This window comes from Cyrtonyx montezumae, unplaced genomic scaffold, assembly GCF_038088225.1.
Source record: "Cyrtonyx montezumae isolate F1298 unplaced genomic scaffold, pur_monq_1.0 scaffold_25, whole genome shotgun sequence".
Classification (NCBI taxonomy): Eukaryota; Metazoa; Chordata; class Aves; order Galliformes; family Odontophoridae; genus Cyrtonyx; species Cyrtonyx montezumae.
The window spans coordinates 9,384,059-9,405,620 of NW_027071992.1; the positions used below are offsets into that span (position 1 = coordinate 9,384,059).

At 36.0% G+C, this 21,562-nt stretch overlaps 1 protein-coding gene across 1 annotated transcript in view; it reads left to right on the forward strand.

The window, feature by feature from the left end:
• Positions 1-21,562, forward strand: part of HCN1 (hyperpolarization activated cyclic nucleotide gated potassium channel 1) — a 191,903-nt gene that overhangs the window by 19,959 nt on the left and 150,382 nt on the right. The window contains exon 2 of the mRNA XM_065739901.1: positions 1,909-2,332. Coding sequence (XP_065595973.1) covers positions 1,909-2,332 — 424 coding nt within the window. The remainder of the gene's footprint in view (positions 1-1,908; positions 2,333-21,562) is intronic.

A 21,562-nucleotide genomic window follows, 5' to 3' on the forward strand; every position in this document is an offset into this window, starting at 1 on the left:
AGAGGAAATGCATGAAAATCATAGGATCAGTAAGCTGCAACTTATTACTTAGGCTAACTTTAAAATAAAGTCATCTGTCAGGTTGTTAAAATGTGTGGAAGTTCAGATGATAAAAGTGGATGACATTTCTGATGTTGTCTAATATAGGTTTCATTTTTTGGCTTTGGATATTTCTTTCTTTTCCTGTGATTTTATTCCAGCCCTGTAATGGTATGATTACCTTTGCAAAAAGGTACTTACATTTAATATGTCATCAGTTAGACATTTGGGTTTCCATTTGGACATAAGCCATTAAAAATGAAATACTGCATTGCTAGGGCACATGTGATTGGCGCTAGGCACCAGCTGTACTTCTTGTAAACACACTACAGACAAGTTTTGACAGGAAACTAGAGAATCATGCAAGATTGAGTCCAAAGAGTGGTGGTCAATGTCTCAGTGTCTGCATGGAGATCACTGATGAGTGGTTTCCCATGAGGGTTGGTGCCTTAACCATTATTCTGTAATATCTTTATCAGTGACATTGATAGTGGGGTCAAGTGCATGCTCAGCAAGTTTGCTGATGACACCAAGCTGTGAGGTGTACTCAACACAGCACAGGTACAGAATGCCACCTAGAGGGACCTAGACAGGCTTAAGCAGTGGGCTCAGGTGAACCTTGTGAGGTTCAACAAATCCAAATGCAAGATCTTGCACCTGGGTCAAGGCAGCCCTCACTACCAATACAAGCAGGGAGATGAAAGGATTGAGTGCAGCCCTGCTGAAAAAGTAGGTGTTCTGATGGATGGCAAGCTGGTCATGAGCCAGCTATTTGCCCTTGCAGCCCAGAAAGCCAACTGTCTCCTGGGCTGCATCAAAAGAAGTGTGGCCAGCAGGGTGAGGAAGGTGGTCTTGCCCCTCTACTCTGTGCTGGTAAGGCCTCACCTGGAGTACTGCATCCAGATCAGGAGTCCTCAGTACAGGACAGACATAGACCTGTTGGAGCGCATCCAGAGGAGGGTCATGAAAATGATCCATGGGATGGAACACCTCTCCTATGAGGACAGGCTGAGAGAGCTGGGGCTGTTCAGGCTGTAGAAGAGAAGGCTGCCAGGTGATCTGAGAGCAGCCTTTCAACACCTAGAGGGGAGCAACAGGAAAGAAGGGGACGGACTATTTAGCAGGGTCTATGGTGACTGAAGAATGAGAAATGTCTTCAAGTTTAAAGAGTATAGATTTAGGTTAGATACCACGAAAAAGTCTTTTACAGTGAGAGTGGTGAGCCGCAGGAGCAGGTTACCCAGAAATGTGGTGGATGCCTGCCTCATACTTGGAGACTTTCAGGGTGAGGCTGGATAAGGCAGGGGACAATATGACCTGCCTGTAGATGTCCCTGTTCATTTCATAGGAGTTGGACTAGATGCACTAGATGACCTTTAAAGGTTCCTTCCAGCTCTAAGGGTTCTGTGCTTCAGTGGTTCTGTGATAAATCTGCTGGGTGCCACTTGTGCATCCTTTTCAGATATACTACTGAATGATTAGCACTGTATTGGCTTTATTCTAGATACATATTCTTGAGATGTAAGACAGATAATGAAATGTAATGACTACTATTCTACTGTCTCTGCATATATAGAAGATGTTAAAGTTACATCATCAGAATCAGAGTTCTAACATTAACAAAATGTTCAAACAGGCTTATATATTTAATCTCTAAATGAAAGCATAGTATAATTGCTAACCTGATTTAAATTCTAACCTAAAATTCTAATGCATTTGGGCAAAACTAACACTCAATTTCAGTATTGCAATTAATTTGTATGGAACCAAAAACGTAGCTGAAGTGAAGTTAGCAGTGTAATAGAGATCGTTTTTCCAAGCAAGTTATGCTACATTATGTCAACCATTCTGTTTCTTTCATTTTTTCAGATTTTACTGGGATTTAATCATGCTTATCATGATGGTTGGAAACCTTGTCATTATACCAGTTGGAATCACATTCTTCACAGAGCAGACAACAACGCCATGGATTATTTTCAATGTGGCATCAGACACTGTTTTTCTATTGGACTTGATAATGAATTTCAGAACTGGGACTGTTAATGAAGACAGCTCTGAAATAATACTGGACCCTAAAGTCATTAAGATGAATTATTTAAAAAGCTGGTTTGTGGTTGACTTCATCTCTTCAATACCAGTGGATTATATCTTTCTCATTGTAGAAAAAGGAATGGACTCAGAGGTATACAAGACAGCAAGAGCACTTCGAATCGTGAGATTTACAAAAATCCTCAGCCTGTTACGCCTATTACGCCTTTCAAGACTGATTAGATACATACATCAGTGGGAAGAGGTAAGAGATGTATAGATATATAATTATAACATTGTTTGCTTTTACATGTATAAAAAACGGGTCAGGTACCTCTGAAGAGCTTCTCAAGATCCAGACTAGAATAATGGGCTTTTACTCACCAGCTGGCATAGTCACAGAGACGTGCTAGTAGAAAAGCCCTTTTGGAAGGAAGCACAGAGCAGAAACCATCTTCTGTCTGCTTAGCACAGGAAGAAAGTGTGTGTAGGATTGTCAGCACAATGAGGATGGACAAACTCCTACATCAGAAATTTTAGCAGCCACCTAAAACTGCCCTTGATTTTGCTGACTAGCATTTAAAATTAAGAGGTAAATACTCTTTTCAATCACAGAGAACTAGATAAATTTGTATGTATGTATATACGTGTGTGTATATAAGTATAGTTTCAGGAGAAATTGAAACCGCTTCTAATTGAGTAGATTTCCTAGAACGTTCATTGTTTCAAGGCTGTATGGAGGCTGAATAAATTGAATGCTGACCTTCTTTATAAAGATGGGTAGTTCAGATTTTGAGTCATTTCCTTCTAAACTGTCAACTCCACTATTTGTAGATGTGACCTTATGCTGCCTGCCAGTCTGTCTTGGTGACATTTACAGAAAATTATGGCATTCCCTAATTTGGCTTGCTTATAGCTAGGAAGTGTTTAAATCTTTGGCACATAGTACCATGATTCAGGCATTTCATTTCTTGCCTGTCCCCATTTCTGCAGTTTTAAATATCATAATATGTTTTAAAAGGAAGTGCTAAAAACATAGGAAAAATAACTGCTGTTTTCTCCATCTTTCTTTTTGCAGCAAGTGTAATGAGAATTATTTTGTATTTTCACTGAAATGCTATGAGAAAAAGCCATGCATTTATTTATTTAAATGAACATTTAGTTAATTAAGGAATTCTGGAGAATGATTTTCTACCATTTGGTTTATTTATTTATTTTTATTTTATTTTTTGTTATTATTTTTTTTCTAGATTCTCTGTTTTAAAGTACTATGTTTACTTTCTGGTTTAACAGAAACCTCACTGCAAAGCCATCTCACAAATAAAATCAGATCATGTTAAAAGCAGCCTGATGCTGAATGTTACGAAGCATCAATTGTATAACAAATTTATAGTTGTTTCTCAAAACCTGAAATAGGTTGTTATTTTTATTACTGTGTTTTATAAATTCTACTTCTTTGCCTTTGTGTAATGCAGTGTAACTATATTTTTGACACAGAAATGGAGCACTGCAGTTTTGTACTCAATTTAACTGAAGCAAATGATTAAGCATATCTTGCAGTTCTGCCATAAAGCTGTGCTTTTGTCTCCTCTGTGCTTTACAGAGAGACAACCTTCTGAAACATGTTCAATGACATTATATTCTGGCAGCTTGAGTTAATAGCTTGCCACTATAAAGCCCTACTAAGAAGAGAAATGAATATTCCCCTTTTCTGTTATCAGTGATAAATCAGGTATTCTAAATCAGAAATAGCTGAATCTAGATCTGACTGGGACTAGAAGTGACCAGAAGATCTTATCCTATCTACCAGTGCCTGGTGTTTTGCTGTTGTAATCTATAGTTCAAGGCTGCTGATTTCCCAGAGGTGCTTGATCATAACTTCACCTTTGATTCCCTTGGTAATAAGTAATGCTGGCATTTATTAAAAATGAGTCCATCTTTTCGTGTTTGGTAACACATTATAATGCTTGCTGACTGTTCTTAGGAAGGTGGAAAGAGATCAGAAGTATTATTGATCTGGGTTTGAAACTGCGGGGAAGCAGCAATGGGCTTCATGGCTGCTTTGAACAACTTCCACTGGCTGAGAAAGTATGCAGGTACCATGAGATGAATTTGGGCTGAATCAGATTCTGATAAATCCCAAAATGTAAATTAGGTGAAAAAAAAACCAAAAAGCCTCTTTTCTGTTCCCTCTTGTACTTAATAGAAAACAAGGTAGTCATATGGATTTTTATGTTTGGTATTTGTTATCATAGTTAATAATAGTCAGTTATTACTTTCTATGGAGAATTTGAGACTGTAATGCACAGTGATTTCAGGACAACATTGGAGAAATTGAATACTGCACCATTGTAAAGTTTAAAATGGCAAAACTGGATAGCAAAATTAGTTTAATTAGGAAATGATATTCAGGTGATCACACAGGGGCAGTCAGTGACCTTTGCTGGTCACTTCTGTATTTTGTATGCACATGACTACAGAGAGCACCCAGTGACTTTATGACACAGAGCTGCAGCCTGTTTATGTGTTTAAATGGACTGAATATTTGTCACCTATGGGCTGACATGCTTGTTTTCAATATGATGAAAATAATTTAAAAATAACGTGTATTTGTGTACAAAATAATGAGTATTATGTCAGAAGTATGGAGAAGACAGACAGCAAATTCATTCTTCATAAATTGTGAAGCATAGAGTTCCTGGAAAACTGATACAAGTCAGGTTGTATAACAACACTGCTGTCCCACTGAGATACTTGAATGACCTTAAGTAGTAAAGATAGGTTGAAATTAGAGCTTTTTATTTTTTAAGTATGGCATACATAATATTCAGTTGGTTAGTATCCTAACTCTAAGAAGAGTATAGCTTATCCTAAACTCTAAGAATTAGAGTAGGCAAAACTGCAAGATTGTTTTTAAGACTCTAGTGAAACATGGTTCCTTTTCTTTTTTTCCACATTATTTCTATCAGTTCAGTTGGTATCAAGCTGCTATCAGTTGCATCCAGGTAAATAGTGTTTGCATTGGAGAAGCTTTCTCCTTAGCTGCTAAAAAGTAACAGAGCTCTGATCCTAATAGACATTAATGGATTGACGGGTTTCTCTGCTGTAAATAGTTTATCTGAACCAAAAAATGACTCTGTGGAAATTAGAAGAAATGTTTAATTGAAAGCCTGGTAGACATGTTGAATTAGCAAATTCATATTGTTCTAAAATTATTTTTCAGCTACAGATTCTAATATGCCAGTCTCTTACAGCCCAAGTGTGAACAAAGAGGTAACAAAGAGGTACTTAGTTAAAAAAATCATGTAATATAACAAGGAAAAATAGTTATTTTTTTCTATTGCTGATTGCAGAAATCCCCTATGCAGTGATTTCTGACCGTGTGTTTCTTATTTATTTATTTATTTTTTGCTTGGGTTCCCAAACCACCCAAACAAAAAAAAAAAATCCTGACTGAACAAACAAAGGAACAAAAACACTGGAAAAACAAAAACCAAACATGAATTAACAAAGTCTGATGTATGTTTAACTGTCAAAACCTGTATCATGTTACTGACACAATCAAGAATTGAATATGCAGATAACTAGACAGTGCATAAGTTAAAAACAAAGCTATTAAAAGTATGTCATTGAAATAGAATAATTATAAATATTGAGTGGTGACATCCATAACTCTTTTTTGGAAAATAATTCTAAAAGTATTGAGACTGATTTGTTTAAGCTCCTACCATCTTACACAAAAGTGCTTTCAACTTGTAAATTACTTCTGGTTACCAGTGTACACAGGTAAATGAACTATTAAAAGATATTCAGAATTAAGAATGAATACACTGTTAAATTGCTTGATGTTCTGAAATAGAAATTATTTTTTCCTCTATGTTTCAATTAGAAGATGTCAAATGATATACCATGTTAAATTTACCTGTGATAGAAATTTACTGATTCTTTCAAGTAACAATTTTCTCCAGAAGCTCCTTAAAAGCAGACTTTAAATGCCATTCTTAAATCTATTCTAATCACAGAATTAGATCTAGTAGAAGTACCAGTAAATAAAATTCATACTCCTAAAAATGTTCCTTGAATATTTCATTCTGAGATGCCTGATTTTCTAGGATTAGAACAGATTTTAAAGTGACAGATTGCTTATTGCAAGATTTGCAAAGGTCAGGTTTTGCAAACATTCATCCATGAAAATGTGTAGTAATTTTAATTTGCATCATGTTTTATTTTGATTTGGCTTGTACTGAAATCTGGTTCACGATTTGGCTAACTTTTTCAAGGTTAATGAATGTACAGAGGAATTGATAGGCATTCTTGCTTTCCTAAAGCTCAAGTCTTTACTTTTACTGTATTATTTATAATAACAAATCTCATAAATAAAAGCTTCTTTGAATTCTAAGCCTCACCAAAGTGCTTAAAAATTAAGCAAATATGGAAGTGCTTTACCAAATCAAGCCTGTATTAACAATTTAATCTGTTGCTTCCATGTTACACAATCATAATTGTCTTTGATGACCACTAGGTGTCCCCTCCTTGTTCTGCTTGTTAATAACCATGCAGAAATATATAACTATATAGGGTGTTAAGCTACTGATCACTAGCTGAAAAACATACTCTATAACTTGCTTATGGTACCTGGATGACAGGAGAGGACTCGAACAGCATGCAGTTTCTATGGTAGGTATATATCACTCCCTTTATAAAGTCAAACCTCTTCATTCTCGTATAACCTGCTGAGAAGACTGGATTTATTGTGTCTCCTTTTGATCACTGATCAGAATATAGTGTTACAAGGGAGAGATGATGACTCAGGTGCGTACTTGGTAGTGCTGATAAAAACACATATTTTTACTACTGACATTATTCATCTTACGTCCTCAGTAACAGGACACAATGAAGAGTTTGTGTACAAAACATGCCTTCTTCTTTTTATTCTTGGTGTTGTCCAGTTTTCTTTGTTTTACTTAATAGAAATGGCAGTTGACATAGTGTTTTTGTTTTCTCTTCATTCAGTTTTAATTCCTCTCCTCCAAGGCAATACTTTAAGCTATGTTCTCAATATCCTGTAAAGTTATATCACTTAGTATAGTACTGAAAAAAAGGACACCAGTGTAATTCATTAAAAAAAAGATTGGTGTAGAGTAGGACATATTTATTTATTGCCTATTACAGATACATCAATCAAATCTGAGTTGTCCAGCTCATAGGAGTTAAAGGGAGGAAATTTGGTTAAATAACTTTGGAGGGAAAGAAGATGTAGTAGGAGAGTCTGCCTTCTGTTACTGGCAGTCACAAAGTCTCTGAAATCTAGCAAAAAATTGCCTGCACTGATTTCTTTGTCTTTCTTACTGCTAAAAAGATTGAAATAGGAAAAAAATCCTATTTTCTACCAGTTTCAACTGTGGGGAACTGAAAATCAAGTTATGCTTTCTTGCTTTTGGAAAAGACGGGCTTGGGAAATGCTGCATGCCTAATATGTATAAAGGAGGGAACTTGTGTTTAGCATTAAGTACACAGACAAGGGTAATTTATTCATGTTGTTGTCCATGTTGACATTCAGTGAGCAGATATTTGATCTCGTGTATGCATGTACACAGATTACTACCACTTGTGCTGTGCTGTGTCTCAGTACACCTGATTTGTAATCCTATTCTAAAGTTGTCTTTGCCAGGTGAAGGTGTTGTCATGTGTACTTGATACATGCTGACCTCCTCCACTTATTGCATAATCTAGATGGGAGAAAAACATGCTATTTGCTTGTGACTTGAATCACAAAGTCTAAAATTGTTCCTTGCTCAACACAGCTATGGCAGTAGATGATCTCGTTAGATTCGTCATAGCACAGTGGCCCATCCATGTCAAATGGCTGCTTCTTTTATCCATGTGGATTTGCATAGTCTTATAGAGAGGTTCCAGATGTTGAGGACAGCATTTGAGAAGCTTCATGTTGGTTTTCAACCAAAAGTTGTCCCATTCTGAGATGTGTTTGTACTTTTCTTACAATATGACAACAGCAAGTATTGTATTCCCAGTAGGTTTGATAAGTTACTTCAGTTGCATTGGGTGTATTTCTTTTCTTGGATTTTGAGCATGCAAAAAACTTCTGTGTGCCCCCTCCTCCCCATGTATTTGGTAGGAATGTTTCAGAATTTTCCATTGGAAAACCCATTAGGGTTGGACTCAATCTCTAGAGATCCCTTCCAACTGCTACAGTTCTGTGATTCTGTGATTTGGATGTGAACCTCTTCATGGCACTTAATTCAGGACTGGCTTATTACAGAGCTTCTACTTGAAGCCATACAAGCTGGTCAAGTAGCATGCAGCAAAGGATGACCAGTCGAATTCCATAGGGGGAAACGCACTCTGTGCCAGTGAGTGGTGCTGGCTGTTGGGTTGTTATGGGTTGGACTCATAGTGCTGGTATTCCTCCATAATTTGATTGGGATGTTGCCTAATGGATAGTCTCTCTCTCTCAGCAATTGAGAGTGAGGCATTTTATCTTCAGGCACTGATCCTGCAGAGCCAGGACCCTGCCTGTGAGCTCTTTTCTCTCCTCATTTAAAATTAGAGAGTATAAAAGCGGTATAACCTATTGATGATGGCTTGATTGTCTAATTCTAGTTTACAGACTATCATTTGCTTTACACGTTTAGAACTCAAATGTTAGAAGAGTTGTACAAATAACACATATTTTTTGAAATAAAGCATGATATACTGCAGAAGAATGTGAGTTGAAACATTTCCATAAAAGCAAAAGTCAGCCTCATGGTGTATAGATAAGCACGTCTGAGTGCTATTAAATAACAGTTTATGCACAAGCCTTTTCTATGTGTTTTGTTAAACAGGACACCTAATATCATCTTGACTGAATTGGTAGTGTTCCAAATAGGAAAATATATTGGAGCTCATTTCCTAAAAACCTTAGTGTTTATATGAACTGTCAGAGTTTTAACATTGAGTGCATTGTGCTCCATTCTGCAGTGCTTTTTTTATGTATTTCAATGAAAATTATTTGAGAAAAGTAAATATCCCTGCAGCTGGAGCATATGTCAGTGACAGATCATGAATATAGGTGATGGAGCACACTGAAGTTTTTATTTGTTCGCTATTTTAAATTCTGTACAACATTAGGAAGATACATGTAACTGATGTGACAATTAGAATACATTATAATCCATTCTCTCCTAATAATAGAATACTAGCTGCCAAAAAAGAACAGCAGACTTTTAGAGCAGGCAGTTACTGAAATGCAAGCATGACGTAGTATTCTGTTCTTTAATTTACTATTTTGCAATTTAAGCATAATAATTTCCACAGAAAAATATCCTTCTTCCCACAGACTAAATAGGAAGCGTTATGAATGTGAAGTTTTTCTCTTCATCTTTTTATCCCCGTTGTGCCAACAGCGTGCCTTTTGTGTGAAAGTACACCGAGATAGTAATTGTGCACTGCTAGATAGTAATTGTGCACTGATAGAAATTGTTTTCCCTGGGAGATAAACTGTGGCCTTATCTCCCTGAATGGAGATGCTGGAAAATAACACCTTGTATAGCAATGGACCTGTTGCTGGTAGTCTTATTGGATCTTTTCTTTCTTTTTTTGCTTGCATAGTACCGACAGATTTTAAATTTGTGTCCAAGTGTTCTTTGTCATCATTTTCTCTTCACATAGCTGCTTTAGATACTGCTAGGGATACATTACCACCATTTAAGGCTGTCTGAAGTAGACTTACTGTTCTTTTTTTTTTTTTTTTTTTTAAGAATGTGATAAAATGTCTTTATATTTCTAATCACTACTAATTGAAAGTTGAGAAGGAAACTATACTAGAAAAATAAAAACTGATGGTCAGAAGCTGGGTATGAGCAATTTTAACTTTTTCCTAACATTTGGCTTCAAGAAGCATTCCATTTCTCAAGTAATCATGTATTAAAGGATTGGTTGTATAGTTTCAAGTTGAAACAGTTTCATCCTCTGCCTCATGGGGAAAGTGGTCAATTGCTGTGAACACCTTTTTAAATTAAAAAAGAAATAAAATAAAACCAACCCAATATATGTTCCTCTCTCTGTGTAGAACACTGTGTTTGTGAAACTGCAGGCGTTAATTAATGTGTTTTTTTGGGTTAGCATTACCTCAGTTGTCTCAAGTCTCAGAGACAGAAAAGTGATACTGGGCAGACCAGCCTGTCTCATCACCCTTCCTCACTCGTGTTGTGCTCCTTAATTTATCTGGGCACTTTGTCAAATAAAAGCAGGGAAATAATACCAATTATCACTTGTCAGCAGGCCTCAGCTGATGATGTTCAGATCATGTTCTGATTTTGATCAAATTTGACTACCTTCTAACTCAATAAAATAATTGGGATGCTATTGTTTGAGGTGTTACTGAGAACTGTGGAATAGGAGTTTAATAGTTGATTAGGAGCAAGATTCTACTTTACAAAGCTAAAGTGGTCTAAATTAACCACTTAGGGAGAAAGAGGCAACTGTATAAACCTATTTAGAGGCTGCTGAGGAGCTGGGTTGACATCGTAGGGATAGCTTTTCTAACTGTAAGTTACATACTGAGTTTCATGGAAAGAAACTTGAATTTCATTGAGTTTATTCCATGACATTATCTCATATCCCATATGTGTAATGTATGATTTAAATATAGTTGTAACCTGAAAAGAATGAGCAAGTAACCTAATTCAGAGATTGAAAGCACTGTACTCCTTGCTGCTGAGCAGGAATTAAAGCTGCAATTGAACTGCTGTGCTGTTCACACAATCTTGCATGGAGAGCGTGCTCTCCGCCGCTTTCATCTTATTTAACCCAGACACAGCTCTTCCATACATCTAGGTTCATACTCTTTTACTGTTATCTTAAAACAGCTCTTATTTTTCAGCTTCTGTGCTTTTAGAGCCAACAGCAGCAAAACAAACTGTGCATCTGCGTACAGATAAGGCACCTTGTAGCTGCACTGCCTTGCTCAGTATTGCAGCATTACTGATCTTGCATGAACTACTTCCAGGCAGTGCTAAGTATTATTACAGTCTTGGTGTTAAATGGATATGCATCCCAGGAGATCCCTCCCTGTACCCAAGTGGGTGCTACTGGCTGAGAAGCTGGGATAATGGGATCCATGGCTTCCTGGGAGAAGTCTGTAAAGAGCTGAAAGGGTGGCTAATTATGATAGGACAGCTGTCATTTTGCCAGAGCGCTAGGCACCATGCTGCCTGTAGAAAAGAAGAAAGATGAACATTATTCAAGAAAGGGAAATAAAAGAAAAAAGAATAAAAGGAAGAAAATATTGTAGCAACTTCAACAAATGTGCACTCACATACTCATTTGAATAATGTCCAAGTTTGAGGGTTCCTAAGAGTGCCTATGTACCTCTCACTCGATTGCCAAAAAAACTGTCCCATTTATGTTTTTTCTATCTCCAGATTAATTCGTCATGCGCAGTTTACCTTGCTTGGCTGAACATATTCAAATGATTATGATAGCAAAGTTTTTTTTCTCTTTAGTGATGCTTCTTTTCATACCTTTAAGATGGTGACATACAAGATTAATGGCCAGAATCTGAAACTGGAGAGATTGGTGTTATGCATAATTCAGAAGGAATCTGTTTGCAGTGCTGCCTTACTGTGGGATTTCCAAAGGATGGTATTGAAAAAAAGGTGCAGGAGTGCTCCTTAAGTTGATCGATTCCTCAACTAGAGACATGAATTTGTCTTAATCTGTTGCAAAATTGACTAAACGTTTCACTTGAAAATTGTTTTCTGTCTCTGCAAGTTTAATGTTCAGTGTGTTTTTAACAAGGAAGTGGAAAAATGTACAAGTAAAATTTGATTTCAGCAGGCAAGGGATAACTTGTAGAATTGCTGCATTATTGTGATAACCAAGAAAATTTAAGCTGTTGACTGCAGACAGATTACTGATGCTAGACCAATCTAGTGTGTCATAGATGTGACACTATTTGTCCTGTTAATAATGTGACATTTTTAGTAACTGAATAAACATCTTAGTCTTATGTAGATTTGTATTTATATCTCTGTTAATGTTTGAGATTCACAAATGTTTGTTCTGATGATTCTTTTAAAAACAGTTTTTTAAAACATTCAGTGTGCTTATTGATCCGCTTGGTTGGCAGAATAACTGCCAGACACTCAAAATGACGGTGTTCAAATATTTTCAGTGGATAGAATTAGTCAACACTGTCTATTTTTTTTAATCAAAGCAAATCAGTGAAGATACTGCTTATTTTCAAAATAATTACAGAAATTCTAGTTGAACTGTACAACTTTCTTCCTTTTTATTTAATCTTCTCATCAGTATTCCCATGGAAGCTTGTAAAAATAAAACCTTAATGTTGAAGGTTGTTGATTCTGCTGTTTTTCTTTTTATTAAAATAATGGATCACTGAATCAGTAGATCTTTCCAACTTTTGTTTATCTATTATATAAGTTTACTTTTGTGGTAGAAGTGATTTGCTTTCCCCTCAGCTGGATGTTTGGAGTTGGTAGCATTTGCAAGCAGATAGATACCTGTTTTCCTCTGACGTAGCAGTTCGCATTCATCTGCTTCAGCCAATTACTAATGCTCTTAAGAGCAGTAAAGTCAATTTGAGAACTTCGGATTGTGCTTTTGGGAAATTCTCTCTCCTTCTTTTTATATATATATGGATCTTTTGTCAAAGTAAGCATGGTCTGAATATTTTAATGCAGCTTAGTACACAAACTCTTCAGCGACACGCTAATTTTAAAGCCACATGTAGTAACCACTTAACAACCTATTTAGAACTAAGAATTGAAAATTACTGCGACAGGAAGTGGCATGAATTTTGATGTCATTTGCTACAGTGGTATGGGAATTTCTTATTAGATCTCACAGCTACCTTAAGGTGCTTTCTTAATCAGATTTTCTTGGTTTTGAACAGACAAGGAAAAATGATCAGTTTAATATTTGATTCAGAAAGTCAGTGTAAATAACTCAGCATGAACAACTGTCTAAAACTACATCTTGTAGTCCTTAAATATCTCAATAAGGAATTTGTTGCCTTGTTTAAAAGTTTTAAAAGTTACAGTTCCAAGTGAACCATGAACCTGGTCCTATGGATTTCCTTCCAGTTGCTTGAGAAGTTTTCCTCTGATGTGAAGTACATCATGATTCTCTTTAGAAGTAATGATTACGTCATTCAGAATTAGCAAAATTTACCCTAGAATTAGATTGTCATCTGAGCAGTATAAAATAATTCTTCACCTATGTATTTTGTTTTTTGGATGAAATCATAAAAAAGCTCTGGCTTGAATATTTAAGGCTTGAGTTTCAGGATTATTATGCATGCTTGAGGAGTTTCATTTTCCTTTACTTCTCCTTTTTTGATCTTTGACAGTAAGCTTTTTGGAGCAGCATTGCATCTCTAGCTCTACGTTCCAGTGCTAAATATACTGTAAAAACTAGTACTGTATTACTCATTATGCATGCTAAATCTATGTGAAAGGAGAGGAAGGGGAAAAAAGAGAATATCTATACAGAGAGGAGGGGTAAACAACTTCATGTCCCTAAATGACTTTTTTTTTTCTATACCTTGTGATTTTTCTTAGCTGTGGATGTCTGGAAAACCAACACCAAAAGCTCGACTTTGATGTTTTCTATAACTACCATCTCTTAGTCTAAGCAGTGTTAAAACTGTAGAAATGTTAGGGCTGATTGTTACCTAGACTTTCTGAATTGACTCTGCTGCACAGTTTATGGCTGGAAACTTAGTACTGTTATCTTCTTGTCTGACTGCACTCTTGTCATCTCTAATATTCCGGAGAATCACTTTGGTGATAACCAAATTAGACCAGTGCACCTATCTCCTCAGAAGAAAATGTATCTCTGAATTCTAAGACAAAATATATTCAGTGTAACATTTCTTTAGCTGTTAAATAGTGGTCTTACTAATTTTGTGGACAACTAACTTGGTTTGCTGTATTTTCATATTTTTACTTATGGAGAGAATGGCTGATCCCCACAGAAATCACAACTTAGCACTATTTCTGGTCAATTTAAGCAGTTTAGGACTTCGAGGGAATTTAATTAGAAATGTCTCATATTTTCTCTCAAGACATTCTGAAGACTTATTAGCCTTCAGCTGGACTTAGCCTATTTTTGTTTTTTTTTCCATTTGGATATAAAACTTTGTGCAGTATTTCCAGTTTTTTTAGCAGAACAGAGATACTGTTTCAGGGCATGATTCGCAATTTTTCTGAATATTTTGTGCTTGCAGATACAATTTTGGATTACAGAGATTTAAATCCGTTAAGTATTTTTTAACTTCTTCACATTTCTGATGAGTAAATTTAATTGAACCACAGTTTATTTTTAATTCGAGCTACAGATGCACTCGAGTGTCCTCTGGGTGTTTTTTTTTTTTTTTTCCACACCAAGAAATTGGCTCTCAGACAATTATTCTGCAGCTTCTTTTTGGTCACCCACATTTTTATTTATTTTGTGGAACTACCATGGGAAGTCAGAAAGCCTATACTGTGTGCTCACAGGCCGTGGAGGCGAAAGGTCTTTTTTTTTTTTTTTTGCTGGTGCAAAAACTGTTGCAGAAATTGTAGCCCTGAGTCCCTTCCTGTAGTGGAAGATATGAAACAGAAGAGATTTTAATGAAGATTTTTAATTAGATTAGTACAATTAAACATTCCTAAAGATACACACTTAGTTCTTTTATATTTTTACAGTTTAAAATGAAAGACTGAAAAACATTTTTTTTAACTAAACAAATCTAAGAAATTTTAATAGGACATTTTGTAAGACCACCCCAAACAGAAAAAGTACATGGAGTTATCACCTCAAGTTCTCTATTAAACTTATTTAATTATAGTGGTAGTGCCTTATTTTACAAAAGGAAACAAACCCAAGAAAATCCCCTGCATTATCTGCAAATGTCTTGAAAGCAAGTGGGAGGCCTGGCTTTCCTCTGCCCCTGCTGTGGGACGGGGGCCTGTGGATGGGTTGGCTGGGGTGCTGGCTATGCCAACTTGCCAAACTAAAATGTGTTCATGGTGCTAGCTGCAGTGCCTAATGGATGTGGCATTTGCACAGCATTGGGGTATCACAGGTATATGTAGTGATTATACAGGTATATTTATATGTGTCTCGTGACACATGCAGGAAGGGTCCCTGTCTCAGCCCCGACATAAAGTCTACTTGATGCCAGCATATCTGTGCTCCCCATTATGATACTAAGCAGCACCATCTGAAGTGTCCATCTCTTCACAAAATTTGGGCAGGGAGCCCGGATGCACATTAAGCACTGGTGGAAAAGATGACAAAATATGCAGCTGAGGGGCATTCTTAGAGTTGGCTATTAGAGCTGCTCTCCATCCATCTCCTAGCCACTGCTAGCACTGGGTACATGCCTGTGTTTAGAAAAATTAAGGGATGAGAGCTAGAGAGGGTGAAAAGATGAAGCTCACCTAATTTCGTCTTATAGTGTTTTGTATTCAGTGTTTCAGTCCGTTCATGTCAAACAAGTTCAGTAAGACTGCAGTGATGAAAATTGGAGAATTTTCCACATTACTAAGTTACTGGAAACCCTTGAATTTAATCAAGATTTACTTTGGTGTCCTGCCTCACTTGTTTGCAAGAGGAAATGTAGATATGTTACTGAAAAGCTCATTTAAATATGAAACAGAAGAACAAATCTAACCTTTCTTTTCTCTTTTTTATACATATATATTTTATTTTTTTAAGGTGCTCTTGGTTTTAAGTAAAACATAAAGCAGGTAATTGGCATGGTCTGTTTCAGTTCTTAGGTAGTACTAGAGCCTTGCAAAGATACTGCTATCATTCAGTTACCTTAGATGTTCCCAGAACATATCCAAAGAAGTAGACAAAGAGTGATTTAGGTCAGATTCTGTCTCTTCATATTGATTTTCATGGCCAGTCAAATACTTGTACATGAATTATGGCTTTATATATTATACTTCACGCACTTCGGAAGAAGTTCTATGTATTTCGTAGATGTGAGGAGAAAATTTAATTTGCTCAGTGTTGGTGATGGTGAGCACTATTATGTAGGTAGAACAAAATCAATTATAATAACTCATAAGTAGAAGCAGATCAAAATCTTCAGATGATTTTGCCCATCATTAGACTTAGAGTATTCTTAACTTGATTTAGCAAGTAGAAAAAAAAATTCTACTAATGACACATTTTAATAAGACTTTCCTCCTTAAGCTCTCAATGTGAAGTTCTAGGAAAATGCATGAGAATACCATTGAAGGAGCTTGCTGACTTAATCTGTCTGCAGATGAGAGTGCAATGATATAAACTATCATAAAAAATAAAGTGGTCTAATACTGACCAGATCTGCTGCACTGATAACTATTCGCTAGCAGTATGAGAACAAATACTGAGCCAAAATGGCTCAGAAAAATGAAGTATTATATTCAAAAGGCTGAGGTAAAATCTACACACCTTCAGAACAGTGCATGACATAGCATGTTTTATGCAATTTGAAATCTATTTCTGTTTTAGATATCAGTATTTACAGTTCATAGTGCACTCTTTGCCAGTGTGTTAAAATATTGTTCTACCACCGTTAGCCATGCTGCATACATGGGCATCAATAAAGACTGTTGTTTTATCTGCTGGCAGTTAATATTTCTTTTGCTTCATGCATTTATTTTTTTTATACTGGAGTCCAGTTGTAAGTATCAGATAAAAAATAATGGCCCCCAGATCCCTGAAAATGGCATCTTTTCTTGTCTCCTGATGTGCTGCATCTCTCCTTATTTCCTAAAAGGAAAAAAGTACAAGCTATCTTAAAGTGGACTTCCAAATTTGAGATTTCTGAAATTGATTGGCAGCTGAAAATTGCCCTTCTTTCAGAGCTGTTTGTTTGCTGTGCTGCCCTTGATATATTAAAAAAAACAACAACATATATTGTAAGATACAAGGTTATATTGTCCTATCTCAACTAGTTCCTAGACAATCAGCAGTTTTTAAATTGGAAATCAGTTGGGGTTTGGCATTCTCAGGGTAATGCAGATTCGTTTATAACCTTGATATTGTTGATAGCTATCCAGAATGTATTTAATTGTTGTTACTGATTCCTCTGGTGCTGCAGCATTATTCTTGAACAGTTAAAATTTGTCAGTGATCTATGCATTTTAGGTACACTGTCAGTAAGAGTTGGTGAGAATCTACACTAGCCAAAAAGGATCCCTCAAATGTTGTTTTCCCTTGTAGTGTGGATTAGCTATCACAAGTCATTGATCCAGCAGTATTCACACGTCTATATCCTTTTATCCTGTTTATTCCTGTTAGATCAGTGAGGCTGAAGCAATCTCTATAGCTGATAGAGAGCATGTCTTTAAGAAGTTAACTAAGCTGTTGGAGATGAGCTCCTTTATGATGCTCTTCTGGTCTTGCTTCCTTGTGCCCATGCCAAGTCTAGTGTTAAATGGACCCCACATCTACTGTGGATTTGAGATTACTGTGGGTTTTAGCCAGTTAGATTTTAACTCTTCCATCTATTCTTTCTGTTAAAGTTTTTTTTTTCTGAGAACTTTTTAATACTTTCTAGTTAAATAATGTTTAAAAAATGTTATTTTTCAAGTTACTTAGAAAAGAAAGATCTTTTAACTTTTTTTTTCCTTTAGAAATGGTGGTAACATGTTGTGTTTTATTTTCGTGTGGTTTCTTATTATTTTGTTAAGCCCATTTTAAAGGAATTTCAGGTTATTATTATTTTTTTATGTGAAATACTCAGTTCTCATTGTTTCCCATGTCATCAGTTCTGAGCATTTGACAGAATTTTAGGTTTTAGGCCCACATTGTGGAATACTTTGAAGATAGTCGTGAAAGTGAATGCATCAAATTTTAAACAGAAGACAGGTTTCAGATACTTCTTGTAACCTGTACTTCTGAGGAGACATGTCATATACCATGTTCTATTTTGGAAAAAGCTCTCAGAGTTCTCCAAGAAAACAAAGTTTTGTCTATGTTCATTTTTCATCATAATGTCTTGAATTTTCTGATTTGCTATATTCAGGGTGCAGTTATGACTGAGTTTGTATGGAGGAAGAAGATTCTGGGAAACACTGTAGAGTGGAGGAGCTCACTCACAGGATTTTCTTGAAGCTGGTTCATAATACTAATCTTTCCTTTCAGTTACACAAGTGATATAAAATTAAAGACAAATTCGACAGTCTTGGATAGCTATAAGGCCAGAGATAATCCATTTCTGGAAAGAAGAGATTTAAGTTTTTCAGTGTTTCAGTCCACAGTGAGTGTCTTATTCACGTATGTTGACTACCTTTTTTGGAGAAAGAAGTAAGGAGGTTGCTGTAACCAGTGTAAGGAAAATTCTGCTGCTAAAGTCTTGCATATTTGTTGCCTCTTACTAGGGATTTCTTTTTCTCTTCTTCTATTTCTTAATTTTATTTTTTGTACAACAGACAGTTTGTTTAATAAAAGTAGCAGTGTCTGACCTTGTGTTGTAACACATAAGTGGCATACCAATATTAATTTTGGCAGTGTTCTGTTAAGAACATAGCATAATTAGAGCTGGCATTTTCTGCCAATATGAGCTTTCAACAGAGGATGCCAGTTAATGGGCACAAATAGTAGTACTAATTAAAAAATAGAGAGTTACTAATGACAGCTCTGTGGTGAGGAGAAACCTATTCAGATCTGAATATTTTTGATTGAAGTAGAAAAGGAGGGAAAGAGACAGATGCCATAAAGAACGGTTTCTAGAAAGTGAGAGAAGTCATGGTGAATGCAGGAGAACCAAATGAAGTACCCATCTGCCTACATTGCTGTCATTTTAATTGGACAGTCCATGTTATTAGATGACTATCTGCATCCTTTTTGATCCATGGAAGAAATTCCATTCTGTTCAGCAGGCAACCATTATAATTCATCCATTCCACTAGATAAGTGGTCTGACCTCCAGGCCTCTTGGTGAGAAATGTCTCACTGTTTGTTCTTCTGTTATTTTTGCAAACATCTTGGACCTGCTGTGGTGCACACAGAAACATGTCAGTGCTTTGTTTGATTCGTATTTGGAATGAGAAGAGCCTTTCCTGTTCATTCCTAAAGATGAGCAGATAGGTAGATCTTATTTCTGTATCCTGTTTCAAAATTTCAGTATCAAATTCTGAGTACTATTTTTAGTATTTTTCTGCATTATTTCTGTCTCATTTCCACTGAATATTAACTTCAATCCTTTGACCTTCCTGACCCTTTCCAGTTGTCATATTACTTAAAGGTATTTCTAACCACCAGTTAGAGAAGAGGTGGAAGCAGTTGCTTTTAAAGTGTCGGCAGCTGGTAGCTAATGGAAAGATAATATAATCAATTTAGGACTCATAAAATGATCAAATTCCTAGTGAAGACCTAGGATTAGTTCTTACTTCTGTTTATTCTAAAATTATTCCCATTTTTCAAAGCCATTGATTTTTGTATTAGGAAGATGACAAAGAAATCTTAATGAATACATAACTGGATTGTTTTGTGTTCAGAATTTGGCTTTGAGATCACACCTACAGTTGCATGAGAGTCAATTGTTCAGCAATTCTACTTGTTGAAGGATTTGTTTTTTGTCATTTCCTCTTTGCTTCAGTAAAGAAGAAAATAACATACTATTAAGTTTGCCTAAAAGAAGAGTTAAGAATAATATTCAATTAGAATATTTTAGTATGCCAGAAAACATCTTGATTTCACTTTTGTTATTCATTATTATTTATAGAGTTGTTAAAATTTTAGTTTTACTTGTGAGACAGGATACTTCGGCAGTGTAAACTTCCTCCTTACTTCTCCTCCTCCAGAAAATGTCGAAAAAAGTACTGTACTTTCATTTCCTAAGAAATGTGCTTCCTAGTATGACAGAATTTGGTATTTTTTCATCAGACCTACTACTGAGTCACTTACAATTATATAAACCATAACAGATTTTTATGCAGACTGAGATTGGTGAGCATGCATTTGCTGCAATAGTGTGACTCATTTTCAGGAACAGCCAAAACCATTATAATGTTTGGAACAGTTTGATGCTGCCTGGCTTTTACTTTTCAATTACAGCATACATTATTTAATACTTTCCTAATCTTAATGCCTATATGCGTTCTTTGTTCTTTGTAGCAGAAAAGCTAGCAACACGGGAAGCCCAACATTTGCCACAGAAATTATATTTAGGGAGAGTTGTGATGCCCAGTATTTATGTCTTTAATTGTCCCAAGGAGTTTGTTGCCTACAGATACCTGACAGTGTATATTGGTAATCTGATATGGGAATCTGTTATTTGAAGTCTTGAATGTTTGAATGGGTATGATTAAGAAAATGTTGGTGTTTTACTTCATTCATTTTCAGAAGAGATTATTCATTTCCTTAGTTCCAGAAACTCCCTTTTTATTTTCCAGTTATGCACCCTTTCAGAAAAAGAAATCTCTGGGCCATTAATATTATTAACACGGAGATAAAATTAAGGATTTTAATACTTAAGGCTTAGCATTATTAAGTGCTACTCACTGATTTTTACCTTTTATCCAGAATACCTTCTTCAAGGTCCAATATCCCTCTATGATGGATGGGGAAAATAAAGCATTTCAGGACAGGATTCAAAGCAGTCCTGAAAGCTGAGCCCCCAAATGTATACATTCTCTTTTCCTAGATTCAGGTGAGTAAAAATTGCAAAACACAGAGGATGGAGCAATGCAGGATTCTGCCCTTTTTATGTGATTACGTGTCATGTGAGAAGGAGGCAGATCTGGGCCTTGGTGGATGAGAAGCCAGACATGAGCCAGCAGTGTGCACTTGCAGCCTGATATGCCAACTGTATCCAGGGCTGCATTAAAAAAGGGATGGTTTTAGTGAGACTTAATCTGTCATAAATTTATACTGCAGTTTAGTTTTTTTATTTTGCTTTTAACCACACTGAATTTTATTTCATTTAAAGCAACAATCTTGCCACCAAATAACTATACATTTTTTTTTGAGCTCTCTGCTGGTTTTGATTTCACAGAAATAACAAAAGGATTTCAGAGTGGAAAACTAAGGTCTGTGTTTAGGTAAGGTTAAATTATGTAGTTATTAACTTACAGCTTCCATGTTCATGTGCTTTGCTTGACACTAGGTATCCTATCATCATGATGTTATTTTTTACTGTCCTTTAAATAGTGTTTGAGCATGGTGTCTCTGTGGACCAAGAGGTCACTCTGTTGTTTACATGAAGTATGATAGTGGGAGCAACACTGACAGAGGACAGAAAAGACACCCACACATTAGAAAATAGTGTCTCAAAGGTGTACATACATAACCAGAAGTATTGCTCTTAATCCTGTCCTGGATCTGTCCAGGTCAGATAAATGCTGTAGGTGCAGGTAATCCTCCCTTCAGACAGTCTGAGCTCTTGGACTGCTTCCAGCCCAGGATTCCAGGTGTATTAAGAGAAAAGTGTGCTCAGCTCAAGCTTTGAATTTACATCTTTGTCTCTTTTTGCTATTAATCCTTG